We start from the raw sequence: 14,910 nt of genomic DNA, 5'->3' as shown, positions 1-14,910 counted from the left end.
ATCTCAGTAAACAAGCCAAGTGGTACACACCGTAATCTCAGGTCTGCTGGAGGTATAGAAAGGAGGGTCAGGGTCCGAGGCATGCCTTATGCAAAAAGCAGGATACTCTATATAAAAAAAAAGTATAAATATGTGACTCGCTAAATTGCTAATCTTGTAATATATCTATGGAACATCATATTATTACCAGTAATCTTTGTTCAGAACAAATGTTTAATGTTGGTGAAGTAGTTTAATGCTGATGAAGTCTTATGTAGCAACTTTGTTCACTGGAGAGTTTATCATCAAATATAAGATTTGAAACTTTTAAGCTGGGCATGATAGCACTTCGGAAACTGAGGCAGGAGGATCTCAAATTCCTGGTCAGGTTGAACTACATAGTGAAACCCTGTCTCAGAAACAAACTAACAAATAAATATTTCCTCCTATGTTTCCTACATCGCTGGTATATAGCATAACCAACTTACAGGTTGTATTTTACCTTAAGGATTTGCTAAAAATGTTATTTTTGAAGGTTTAATTCTTACTTATTTGTCATGTAGAAACATGAACCCAAAATTGTGTGACATTAGTAGCTATCTTTTTGTGGGTTTTGTTTCCATAGATTACATGCAGCAAACTGGAGGCCAAGCACATCTTTTCTTCTGGATGACAGTGGAAGGATACCGGGTTACAGCCCAGCAGCAGCTGGAAGTTTTATCGAGTCATCAGAGAGATGGAAAACACCAAACCAACCAAACCAAAGGTCTTTTAAGAGCAGCTGCTGTTGGAATTTATGAGCAGTATTTATCCGAAAAGGTGAGCTATGTTTTGGTTACTGTTTTTTTTTTCCCTTTGGCATTATTGTCATTAATAATAATTTGCACAGTACTTACAAATATGTACAGTATACTTGCATTACTTACACCAGGCATGATTACCTCAGAAATTATTTAATTTAATCTTAAGAACAACCTTCCTGTGTATTTTATCCTCATCGTTTGTGTGAGTATCTGATGTTTAGAAAATAAAATTAATGTGATCTAGGTCATGCAAATACTAAATGACCAAAGTCAGTGATGGTCATATATATTTCAGATTCAGAGACAGAATAGAGGGCTGTAGAGTGGCTCAAGCAGTAGAGTCCTGCCTAGCAAGTGTGAAGCCCTGGGTTCAAACCCTAGTGTTACCAAAAAACCCCAAAAGTCAGTATAGATTGAAAGTAAAAGAATGAAAAAAAGATAAAACATACAACAGTAAATGAAAGAGCTAGAATGGCTATACTAATAATCAGACAAAATAGAATTTAAGACAAAAATAGTTATTAAACAAGAGAGACATTCTATAATTACAAAAGTGTCAATTGATCAGGGTGATAAAATAGTTGTAAACATTTATGCACCTAACAATAAAGCTCTCAAATACATGAAACAAAAATTTACAGAATTGACTGGAGAAAGAGGCACTTCAACAGTAACAGTTGGATTCTTAATACCTTGTTCTCAATAATTCATAAAGTAGTTACATAGAGAAAATCATCAGTAAGAAATAAATCTTGAAGAACATTATAAAGACTATTTCACCTTACCTCAAAATACACAGTATTTTCAAGAGTACACGGAACTCCAGGATAAAACATATGCTCAAGCATTAAACAAATATTAATTTAGTATTATTGAAATCATACAAAATATGTCCTTTTATCAGAATGAAATCAAATTAGAAATCAACAGAAGGAAGTCTGGAATTTCTATAAATATTTGAAGTTAACATTTCTAACTAGTCTGGGTCAGTAAGAAATCACAGGAAAACTAGAACTTTTTTCATATTTAGATTTTAAATTTACAACTAAAATTGTGTGTATGCATTGTGTACAATGTGATGGTTTAAAAACTAGAAAGCATTTTCTGTTGAAAAATTAAAATATATGAAAATTTATGGATTATAGCTAAAGCAGTGCTCTGGAAATTTGTAGCTTAAAATGTCTAATTAAAAGAAAGCTCTAAGTTATAGTTAGGTAAGACAAATCTGGTGTTCTGTTGTACAGTAGGGTGACTATAGATAATGATATGTATATTTAAAGAAACCTAGAAAGGGTTTTTGCATGTTTGTACTACAAGGAATTAGTATATGTTTGAGATGATGGATATGATTGACCTGGATTGAGCGTTAAACAGTGTATAAATGTGTTAAAATATCACATGAAACTTCATAAATATGCACAATTTTATGGGCCAGTTGAAAATAATAAAAAGAATAAAACAAGAAAGATTTAAAATCAATCCACATTTTCCCAGCAAACAGAAGGAAGGAAACAATAAAGATTGTAGTAGAAATTAATGTAATAGAAAATAGAAAAAACAGTAGTGAAATCAATAAAACTGAAAGTTGGTTATTTGAAACCATCAGTAATACTAATAAACCTTTAGCTAGAGTGACTGTGAGAAAGTGGTAGAAGACACAGAATACCAAAATCATTAGTGAAAGCCATGACCCTATAGAAATGAAAAAGAATATAAGCAGATATTATGAGCAACTTCATGACAACAATTAGACTACTCAGATGAAGTGAACAAATTCTAGGACAATACAAATTCCTGACTCAAGAAGAAATAGAAAATCTAATATAATAAAGCAATTGAATTAATAACTAAAAATCATGTCATGAAAAGAAGCCAAGGCACACATAATTTTTCTGATAAATTCTGTCAAACATTTCAAGAAGAAATAATATTAATGTTTCTCACAGTCTTCAGAAAATAGTGGAGAAACACTTTTCATCTTATTTTATGGGGTCATATGATTCTGATGCCTAAGCCAGTGGTGTCACTTAGAAAACTACAGACTAGTATCTCATTAATACAGACAGAAAAGTACTTCAGATTCAAAGTCATTCTCTCCGTAGATTTTTCAATGGCTATGTTATAATACCTTTTAATTCTTACTAGCACATTTAAAAAATTTTTAAGTATGAATTTTATTTGGAAACTGCTCATTAATTCATGTGCTAAATTTTTTGCCTTGTCATACCTTAAAAACTAGTTTTAAGAATAATTATATATCAAACATCTATGTACATTATCCAGCACAGGAATTGAAACATTTATTGTACTTTTGAAGCTCCCTGTATATTCTTCACTTGTTCTTACCTGTCCTGCTCACCTTTCTTACTTCCTGATGAAGCCAGTTTCCTGCTTTCATTTGCTTTCTCATATGTTCTTGTCATAAATATATGCTGTCATAACCAGTATATTGCAATGCATTGCTTTTTTCCCCTCTCACCATTGCATTGAAATCTATACATGTTTGTTCATGCATGCAATAGTAGTTAGTTTGCACTGAAATATTTTATTGCATGGATATTGAAGAGTTTGTTGTGATAAATGTCCCAGTTTGAGGCAATAGGTTAAGAAGGTTAAGAAAAATACAAAACCCATACTAGGGCCCCCTAAATAAGGGCTGAAAGCAACATCTTTTTAGGATCTAATGGTGATAGTATGGATTATCCACACTCTAGTCATTGCAGTTTTCCCTTGATTACTGATGTTTGCAACTATAATTTGCTATGCCTCTCAGTGATACAATTTAAATTTGTTTTAACCAAAAGTGTTGGTTTTTCTTTCACTTTACCAATATTGTACTTTGTATTGCAACAGGAGTAGTTTTCAACATTGTGAGTATACTGGCCATATTTAAGAATTTATTGAAAATAAGAATGATTGCAGTACCAATGCCAGCATGATCTAGACATTGCCAAAAAATGCTAAATGTCTGTGTTATTTTAATGAAGATGAAAGAACATAGGAAATTGGATTAGGAAGAGTGTATAACCAAAATAGAGCATACTACATAATTTGCAAAAACATTTTGGAATTGGTCATGTTGAAAAAGGAGATATGAAAGCATATACAGAAACTTCTAAGGCAATAAATTTTTTTTTCATCTCCTAAAAAACACCAATGATGAGTTGAAAATATGCTGCGGCATACCACACAAATGAATACATTAGCCTTGGCATGGTGTTTTGTTCCCTTGGTTGCTGTCTGAAATTGAGTAAGGTTAAATTCCTGACTAAAATGACCAAATAAGAAAAGAAAATCTGATGAAGTTTAGAGATGCTTTTGTCAGATCTTACCAACGTAGTCATGTTTTCTATAGTATATCAAGTGGTTCATCAAATCAGGTCAACAGAAATGTTCCCATAGCTCCTATCTACTTTGACTGGAAAAATGGAGTTTTAGATCTCTTCTTGATGTGTAAGATTTTAGAAAACTAAAGAAAACTTAAATCAACCTTTGTCCATTCATCTACATATTTGGTATGAATGTGAACATAAATTTTGACAAGTTACATTCAGTCTATAAATTTCTTATCAAAGTAAATGAAAAGATCTTAATCTTACCTATTAAATACCATGTATTTCCTCTACCCAACACTGCTGAAAGATGAGATGATTTCTTGTAATACTGAAGTTATCACAGTGAAAGTTTTTGGTTAGTTACATGTCTATAATGTAGCTGTCAATCTTGCCAGCTATAGAAAAGATAGTAAATGTTGGCCTGTAGTGAACTTATAATGCCCCTCTCTAATTTGAAAATCTTTTGAGAACGGAGAGAAGGATTACAGTAAACAGATGTTTGTTTACTGTTTCTCTAAATCTAGAGGGTGATCTTTGAAGAGGCCAAAAGGAGCCTACAAAAGAATGAACTAAGTGACCTAAGTTGTTTGATGTTATGTGAGACTATGCCAAAAACTCATGTAAGACTGAGAGTAAAAACAAACAAACAAAAAAAACCGATGTCACCAGAAACTTAAAAAGATTTTCATAATTTCTTTAATAAAATTAATTTATTTGGAATCCAACTTGAATTTCACGTATTTTAAATTATCTACATATTTTAAAGTTCTTTTCCCTGAGAAAGAGATATTCATCATATGGTGACATCATTATACTTCAAAGTATTTATTTAAAAATGATATTTTAGACCTGGATAGATGCTATAATGAATTTATAGATACTAAGGACCTGATGGACAAATAAGCAATAGATACAAAGTTGGACATTTTTTTGAGAACAGTAAGCTAGTTCTTTCTTACCAAAAACTTAACAGTTTGAAGTAAACAAAATCTCAGTTATTTCATGTTCAAATGATTTTGTTGAAAATATATTTAACTTGATGCCATTGCATAGGATTGGCACAAAAATAAGTGTGAATTGTGGTTTGAAAAGAGCAGAGTTAAAGTAAAATTTATATTTTGCTATATTCAACTATAACAAAACACAAAAAAGTGTATTCTACTGGCCATTCAAGAGGTATTTTGAAAAGGAAACAAAGAATAAAAATACCCTACAGCATCATGGGACAGATAGAAAATTCATGGCTTTTAAAAATAAATATATATAATATCTATTTATATGTATATCTGCTTCTATGTATGTACATTTTCCTCCAAAAAGTCTGGACTTCTATATTTCAAGGATACTAAATGATATAGTATGCAAAATTTAAATATCCTATTATAGAGATTCTTTCACTAATACCACAAAAAATTAAAAATAAACAAGACAAAACAAAATCCTGACTAAAAAGAAAGACAAAAATGTCCTATTGTACATACATTCTACTTGTGCAGAGTCTTATGGTTTTTTATTTTAATAATTTAAAATAGTATAGCCTATAAAATTTAAGTTTCCAGTAGAGTCCTCCCCCCACTTTGGTGGTGCTGGAGATTGAACCCAGGGCCTTGCACATGCTAAGTAAGCACTGTACCACTGAGCCAGAAAAGAGCTTTTGAAAGCTAAACAGCCAATAAAGAGATTTTTTAAAGTTAAATTGCTATACCAAAAAACAGAAATGTAAACTGTTACTTTGCCACATGGGTTGTTTAATCAGTAGTATTACTACTAATTGCCACTGCTAACCACTCTTACTGGGTTTTTTTGGTGGTGCTGGAGTTTGAATATAGGGCTTTATGCTTGCTTAGCAGGTACTCAACCTCTTGAGTCACTCTCCCAGGCCTTTTTGCATTGGTTATTTTTGAAATAGGGTCTCACTCTATTCCTGCAGGGATGACAGGCTCATACCACCACAGACAGCCATTAACTGAGATGGGGGTCTCATGAACCTTTTGCCCAGGCTGGCCTCGAACTGCTGTTCTCCTGATCTTTGCCTCCTGAGTACCTAGGGCTACAGAGTTAAACCACTGCACCCCCTTTCTGTTTTCTTTAAATAACCACATTCATATAGTAGAAAAGTGCATTTCAGGGAAAATACTTATTTTCTTATTTTTATATTAAATAATATCATATCACTATTTTTAATATAATTCTTTTTTTAAAAACAAAGTTATAATTAGTTCTGTCCCATGATAGCTTTCTAAAAATGCTGATCATCCTTTTCCAAGGATGAAGCTTAATCTAACTTTGTATACCTGAAATATTTAGGAAAAATTAAAAATTAAATGAAATAAATTTAAAATACTTTTTAAAATTTTGTCTCTTTATTTCCTGGCAACTGAGTTTAATGTGCATAGAGGGCACATCAAAGAGCAAAATCAACATCATACTCCTCCCCTGTTCCTATTCTGGAGGACCCTCAAACCAAAACAAAGGAGTACTTTCCTTCTACTGAGAAATCAACAACACAACCTACTTTTCACAAGAGTGTTGAATTGACACATATATTAAAAGTTCTGTAGCACTATTCCTACATATTTAAGTCCGTCTGTTTATTTTTCTAGGATTTATCCACTCTGTTCCTTAGATATTTTATTGGTTAGAAACGAGAACGTATTAATATAATTTTTGTCAGTTTCTCTAGAAGTTGCCATTTTTAGCACTCATTTACTGGACCCGCAGCCTTCAGAACTAAAATTCAAATGTTGAAGTGCCAGGGTTTAGGTTATTTTTTTTTCTTTTAGTAAGATAATTTTTGAAATTGAAAGGTCAAATGTTGTGTTTCTGTATAGGATCTGACAAATATTTTGAAATGAAAGTTCTTGGAACAAATTAATTCCTCAGACTTATTTCCCTCCCATATTACATTAGAACTTTGCTGCAGCATTGGTTATAAAAACAAACTTAGGGTGATGACAGTCTCTTTTAGTGGTCATTGAATAGGATGCTCTAGTGTCAGATAAGTAAATTTTATTTCTGAGCAATATTATACGCATCTAATACTGATGCATACTAACCACTAATGTAGCTTGATGACACTATTTACTTTGTGACAGACATTGTGCTAATATGTCTTATGTATTAATATGTCTTAATCCCTATCAGTGATTATAAGTATTACCTTCATTTTACAGAAAGGCATAGTAAGAGGTAATTCCCTCAGTAAAAATCCATGCTTATCTACCAATATTCTACAGAATACATGATGAAGAAAGGCTATAGCTAGCTCTATTTCTGCTTCCTTAAATAGCAAAATGCCATTTACAGACCAAAGATTCTTATGTGCCAGTTGCTTTAAAAAGTATGATTCTGCTGGGCCTGTAATCTTAGCTACTCAGTAGGCTGAAATTGGGAAGATCATGGTTCAGGGCCAGCATGGGCAAAAAGCTTTTGAGAACCCATCTCAACCAATAAAAGTTGGGCATGATGGCACACACCTGTCACCCAATCTAGTTGAGATGAGTAAATAGAAGGATCGAGGTCCAGGCCAACTTAGACATAAACACAAGACCCTCTTTCAAAACTAGCTGAACAAAATGGGCTGGGGTGTGAATCAAGTAGTGGTAGAACACCTCTCTCACAAAGATGATACCCTGAGTCCAAACCCCAATAATAGCAAAAATAAGATATTATGATTCTGTTATTCTCTTACTGTTCATTATTAACTTGTATTTAGAAATGACAAAGATGATTGCTCTGTTGTTTTCTGTTTGCTAGGCATCTCCAAGAGTTACTGTTGATGACTATTTAGTAGCAAAATTAGCAGATACTTTAAATCATGAAGATCCAACTCCTGAAATATTTGATGACATTCAAAGGAAGGTATTATATATTTTATCTTTCTTGAAAAAAATATACACTTTTATGTGTGTGTAATTTTTAAAAGTTACTGAGACATCATAAAAATTCGAGTAGTTACTAAGAAGATAAGTTGTGGGGTAAAAATACCTGTTAATTCCAAAAAATGAAGACACATATTTTTGTTTATCTTTTTAATTGCTTAATAAGGGAAATCCTTACTTTGGATTGCTTTGTTCATATCTGCTGAAGAAGCAGATATGCTAGCTTAGAACTTGATGACTTGATGCATTAAAAGTGAAAACACTTGAAGAAATACCATAGGCAGACTTCCTGAATGAGATTCCCAATAGCTCAGGAAATAAGAACAAGAATTGAGAAGTGGGATTATATCACATTGATAAGCTTCTACACATGAATGGAAATAATCACCAGAATGAGGAGACAGTCAATGAATAAGAGAAAATCTTTGCCGGCTATTGATCTGACAAGGAATGGATTAATATATAGAAGATACAAAGAGCTCAAAAAATCAAATGCCAAAGAATGGGCAAATGAACAGAAAATTCTCAATAAAAAAGAAGTACAAATGGCCAAAAAACACGTGAAGGAACATTCAGCATCCTTAGCCATGAAGGAAATTCAGATCAAAACTACATTGAGATTCCATCTAACTCCAGTGAGAATGACTTTCGTCAAGGGAAACAACAACATGCTGGCAAGGTTGCTGGGGAAAAGGAATCCTAGGCACTGTTGGTGGGAAAAATTAGTGCAGCCACCCTAGAAATCAATATGGAGGTTCTTCAAAAACTAAAAATAGAACTACCACTCCTGCTGTACAACTTCTGGGCATATATTGTATAGTAAGTTACTATACAGTAGAGATACCTGCATATTCATGTTGGTTGCAGCACTATTCACAATAGCCAAGCAATGGAACAGGCTAGGTGCCTATCAATTGATGAGTGGATAAAGAAGATGTGATGTGATGTGTGTGTCTATGCATGCCCACAAAGACAGTGTAATATTCAGCAATGAAGAATGAAATTAGATGTTTGCAGGAAAATGAATGCAACTGATGGTCATATATATTTGTATTTTCAAATATATTACATATAGGACGGTATTGGAAAAGAACTCTTAAAAGGGGAGTCGTGGAAGGGGAAGAAGAGAGTCATGGGGAGTGAATGACTATAATATATTACATGCATGTATGAAAATAAAATAACCCCATTAAAAATTAGAAAGAAAACAAAACAAAAAGGAGGGAGGGCCTCTAGATTGGAGGGGGATAAGAGTAATGAGGGGATGGTAAATATTATGAAAGTACATTATATGCACATATGTAACTATCACAGTGAATGAACTCTCTTTGTACAGTTAATGTATGCTTTAGAAAAAGCATGCCTTGCAAATTCATTTTAATATAAGCCTTGAGCATTTATATGTACTTGGTTTTTTTATAAAACACCACTTTCTAGAATATTACAGATAACCTACTGTGATGTTACTTGTGTTGGAGTAGGACCCTTTTTGTATGTGTGTGTGTGTGTCAGTACTGGGGCTTGAACTCAGGGCCTCACGCTTGCTAGGCAGGTGTTCTACCACTTGAGCCACTCTGCCAGCCCTAGTAGGACCCTTTTAATTGTAATTGTTTTCTGGAGGGACCAAAGGAAATTATTAGTCATGATAATCTTGTAACTGATACATTATATAACAAATCCTCAAGGAAGCTTTTGGTGGACTGGTGAAGTGGCTCAAGTGATAGAGTGCCTGCCTAGCAAGGATAGGACCTGAGTGCAAACCCCAGTACTGCCAAGTGAAGCTTTGATTATATTTTATTTAGTGAAAATCACCAAAGATTTGTTTTAATTATTGAACATCTTGATTATTTCAATAAGGTATATGAATTGATGCTGCGTGATGAAAGATTTTATCCTTCCTTCAGACAGAATGCACTTTATGTACGTATGTTAGCTGAGCTGGACATGTTAAAAGATCCCAGCTTCAGAGGATCAGATGATGGAGATGGAGGTAAGGTGGTATAAACTTAACCACCTTGGTTAAGTTTATGTGTATGTGTGTGTGTGTGTGTATGTGTCCCTATATGTTCTGAACACCAAAAAAAGAACATTTTATATAAGATAGAAACTGTTTTGGGTTCTGAAGGCATAGTTCAAATGGTGGAGTGCTGTCTAGCAAACACGAAGCCCTAAGTTCAAACCCCAGTACCAAAAAAAAAAAAAAAAAAAAAAGCACTCCAAACAATTGTTTTTGAAGCTCAACTATAAATTTCAATATATTTGTATATTTTCAATTGTGTAAATGAATGACAAAAGTTTAGTTGCTATATTAAATAAAATGTTGATATTTACTAATTATGGACGTCTTGAACTCTTGAAGAATAATGTATTCTTTGAAGTGGTGGGTCACTGGTTTTCTGGCATTTAATTAAGTGGCATTGCATATGGATGATTTATGAGACTTTCATTGTTTTTGTCTCGAATGTACTATCAAGAATAAATTGACTTAATAAATATATTAAGAGACAATCCATTCCCTCACACTAAAGATTAATTTTATTTATAATGTTTCTTAACCCGGTAAGACAGAACTAACAAAATAGTTTTGACATTTCCTAATGGGCTTCACTCTGCAGTGTTTTCCTTATATTTACATTGTGCTGGACAACTTGTTAAAACAATATGAGAATAAAATCAAAAATATGTAATACTTGCTCTTCTGTACATGAACATTGTGGTTTTTTTTCTTTTTGTAGTACTGGGGTTTGAACTCAGGGCTTTGTGCCTTTTAGACAGGCTCTCTACCCCTTGATCCATGCCTCCAGTCCATTTATGTGTATGTATGTATGTGAGATATCAGGTACATAAGTGTTTTCACTTAAATAACCTGGTTAACTTAGTAATTTAGGGTTTAAAATTTAGTAGTTTGGGAGTATTCAGCAATTTTTCTTTATTGTTGTGTTTTGTGTTGGTTATGTGATTTGCATTGGTGTTTGAACCTTAAGATGAAGCACCACTTCAAAAGTTTTTACTGTATGACTAAGTTGAATTTTCCCCTTTCAGAATCTTTTAATGGGTCTCCTACAGGAAGCATAAATTTGGTAAGTACTATTATGTGTACTTTAATTATTAAAGTGACTTGGAAATAATATGAAAGGCTAAGCCTTGACATATGTAAATAAATAACATATTAGAAGCCCCCAAGTTGTCCTTCAGGAATATAAGACATTATTATTCTTTAAAGAAATGTTAATATAATATATATAAGATACCTGTGATGATTATAAACTTCTAGATATTCATTAAAGTTTGCATCAAAACAAATTGAAGTCATTGTAAAAAAATTTTTTTTACTCATAGTTTTAACCAAGTCTGTTTTTTAAGATTAGAGGCTTAAGAATGATATTTTTGGCATACAAATTGTCATTGGCATTGCAGGGTAAAATGTGAAATAATGACCATGTCCAGCTTTACCACTGAATAACTTATCTCATAACAAGTTGTGAGGAGAAAATATTACTGTCCAATGAAGATTTCAGTGCAGAGGAGATAGGGAGTTCTGGGAGAGAGGCGGAGGATTGTTTTGTTGTTCCTTCTCACCTGCATTACTTTTTCTTTAAACCTTTTGCTTTTAGATGTCTGTTGTCTTATGTTGTCAATATACTATTACATTTATTTCTAAAACAACCCTGTTGAGTAAGTAGTATTAAGTTATATTGTTATGCAGAGTATAACCTTTAGCAAAACACTAAATACTTGTGGGTATGCCAGATACTTTGTAACTTTTAAAATGGTTTCCTAAATAATTTGGAATTACTGTCTTTTACTTGTTATATTCCAAAGTGTTTTTCTAAAGAAAGGAATTGCCTCTGGCACGTGAAATAACCCTTCAATAATACCTGCAATAATGTTCAGTATATAAAGTTTCCAGTGCTGTGAGACTTTTTTTTTATTATTTGAAATTTTCTAGTATTTACATTTGTAGTGTTTCTACAAGTGTTTAAAGAATGGTAATCTTTTTCTTTATTCCTTGTCTGTAATAAATGCTTTCTCAAATAGAGACCCTCTTTGTCTCAGAATCAAAAAGTCACATTTGAGATTCGTGACTTGCGGTATTATGTTATTCTTATAAATCTGTTTAATCCAGGCTTTTAAGTAGCTGGAGTCTTTCAGAAGTTTTTTAAAATACTTAATACAAAGTTAGTGACCAACTGCATTTTAAAAATGTTTTAAAATTGTGAACTAAATTGGGATAATTAATTCAAATATGCCAAGCAAAGATAATGAATGTGCTTGGTGTTTTACTCATGGCAGAGTTGAGATTACCAGGAAATTTAACATTTAGCATTTCTGGCATTGCCATTGCAATTGTATTTGCTGAGCTGTCATTCAGAGAAAATTGTATTTTCTGTAGGGCACAATAGCTATGCCTGTACTCCCGGGTATTTTTTTGCTAAGGCAGTTTTACTTACTTTGCTTGCAAGAAGTTTTAAGAATCTTAGCTCAAGGATTAATTTGTAAATTGTGTGTTATTTCAGGACATTATTAATGACTTTTACCAGTCAGTACTTATGTTTCTAAATTAGCTATAGTTCTATAGTTAATATTATTAACTTTAAGTCTTTTTATTTACTTAATTGTACTATTTAAGAGAATTTTTTCCATCAGATTTTTCATCATATGTAATAAAGTATTTCTTCATTGTTTATTTTAAGTGTGTCAAAAGACATTTACTTCCAATGTCTTTTACAACTTAGGAGTTGTAATAGTATGTGGTGCCAGCATGTTTAAATTGATAAGTACATTTAGGTTTTTTAAATGTTACCTATACAGGGAAGGTTACCATTATTAATAATGCCTTATTTAAGAAAATTGTTCTATGTTTTCTGTGCTGACTTACAATGAAAAGAAGTGATAGCAGATAACTTCTCTTAAGTAGAGTATTGGTAGGATATTCCATTTCCTCTCAGTCTTCTGTCTTTCATGTAAAAAAAAGTTGTGCTCTTTCTATTAAAATATTTTGTTAGGTTCACATAACTACTTAAAGTTTAGTGCATTTTCTTTCCTTTTAAAATATTTTTGTTTATAGTTTATCCTGATAAAGATATAGAGCAGATTTTAACACTATTTTTATCATTAGGAAAACTGAAATGTAAGAAACTAGTTGATTTGGCTCACATCTCTTGAGGTATCAGTTGTGGAACCTAAACTAGACTCATTTAATGATTCTATCACCTGATGTGGCCAGAGAAGTCCTGTGGTTCATCTGTATGGAATGATTATAATTTTCTTCTCTCAGATATCAGTCTTTAGTAGATCTATCTTGGCTTTCTTTGCAGAATGCAGTTACTTTAGACTAAATGGCTGTATATGATACAGAGGAATGCATGTAAGTCATGTAGGTGACTGTTAATAACAATTGGTAATGTCATAGTAGGACTCAAAAATTCATTCGGGTCCTGTGGCTTTAAAATTATGGAATATGTCTGAATCATATGACATTTCTCAGTTAGTTGTCCCCAAGATCACTCCCAATCTCAGTAATTTGCTAAGAAGACTCAACAGGACTAAGCATAACCATACCCATGGCTAGGATTTATTAGAGTGAAAGGATTTAAGGCAAAAATCAGCAAAAGAAGAAGATGCGCAGGGTAAAAGTTTTGAGGGAACTAGACATAAGCTTCCTAAAGCCACGGGTGTCACGGGGGATGTGCTTTAATTCTCCAAGCTATATGTTGTAACTGCATGCAACATGCGCTGCTACTGGGAAAACTCATGGAGGCTAAGTGCATAAGTTTTTACTGGAGGAAGATGACATGGTACATGTTCTGCTTGTTGCATACCAAATTCTAGATCCAGAAGGAAAGCAAGTGTTCAGCATCAGCCACATTGTTTATACAGACAGTTTTAGGTACAGTAAACCAGTCTTCAGAGAATGGTAGAGACTTTCCTTAAACCTAAGTTACCAGATGTCATCCAAGGGATAGCATTGGCTTCCATGTTGACTGTTTTTCTACCCAGTTTGACTTTACTTTTTATATGTTCCCTTCTAAGTATGTGTGGGGATAGTTATATGTAGCAAAGTGCTTTTTAGATTTAAGTCCAAAGGCCATAGCTAGACTTGTTTTTTGGAATCAATAATAATTTTTGTGGATATATGTCATTTGGTAAATAATCGTCGTAATAACAAATATTTGCTTTGATAGGCAGATATTTTAATGTATTCTCATTTATTTAATTCTTACATAACCCTATGATATAGGTGCTGTTCTCATTTTACAGCTAAGTAATCTTAATTAACTAGTAGAATTACTAAACTAACAAAATTGCTAAACCAAAAAATTACATTGTTAGCTATGTATAGTTCTGCATTTCAAAAATTTAAAGTGTTTATGTCTACTTATTTTCCTGCTCTATATTGAATATAAAGTATAAAGTTAGCATATGGACAAACAATAAAGAAGAAATATGTGTTAAGTTGGTCACTAAATTATTTTGTTTGTTAGTTTCCCTTTTTAAAAATTTTTTAACTTTGAGACAGGATCTCACTGAGTTTAGCCCAGGCTAGCCCCAAACTTGAGTGTCTCCTGCCTCACCTCCTCCCACCTCCTGAGTGCTAGGATTACAGGTATATGTTGACACTTCTGATTAAGTTTCTGAATCTTGGCCTTTTCTCTCTTATTAATATAAAATGGGGAGAGTATTAGTCTTGGGGGGTGGGATACAAATATAGAAAGTTTACATTTAGAGAATGTGAATAATGCATATTTGATGGAGAATTCTTCTAACATTTTTTCCCTATAAGTTACAAAAAAAGTTGTTTCCTTATTTTTTTTCCCAGTCGTTAGATGACCTTTCAAATGTACCTTCTGATGACTCAGTACAACTTCATGCTTACATTTCAGACACTGGTAAGAGACTTTGTATTCTAAT

The 14,910-nt window shown here is 32.7% G+C and overlaps 1 protein-coding gene across 3 annotated transcripts in view; it reads left to right on the top strand.

The window, feature by feature from the left end:
- Positions 1 to 14,910, top strand: part of Snx13 (sorting nexin 13) — a 128,859-nt gene that overhangs the window by 83,136 nt on the left and 30,813 nt on the right. For all 3 annotated transcript variants that reach the window (XR_012445227.1, XM_074065087.1, XM_074065088.1), the window contains exons 13-17: positions 605 to 798; positions 7,874 to 7,978; positions 9,856 to 9,988; positions 11,041 to 11,078; positions 14,819 to 14,888. Coding sequence is in view for 2 of the 3 variants with exons in the window: in XM_074065087.1 (XP_073921188.1) it covers positions 605 to 798; positions 7,874 to 7,978; positions 9,856 to 9,988; positions 11,041 to 11,078; positions 14,819 to 14,888 (540 nt within the window). In the remaining variant the exon portion in view is untranslated. The remainder of the gene's footprint in view (positions 1 to 604; positions 799 to 7,873; positions 7,979 to 9,855; positions 9,989 to 11,040; positions 11,079 to 14,818; positions 14,889 to 14,910) is intronic.

This window comes from Castor canadensis, chromosome 2 (genome assembly GCF_047511655.1).
Source record: "Castor canadensis chromosome 2, mCasCan1.hap1v2, whole genome shotgun sequence".
In the NCBI taxonomy this organism is placed as follows: domain Eukaryota; kingdom Metazoa; phylum Chordata; class Mammalia; order Rodentia; family Castoridae; genus Castor; species Castor canadensis.
This window is presented reverse-complemented; position numbering and strand designations above follow the sequence as displayed.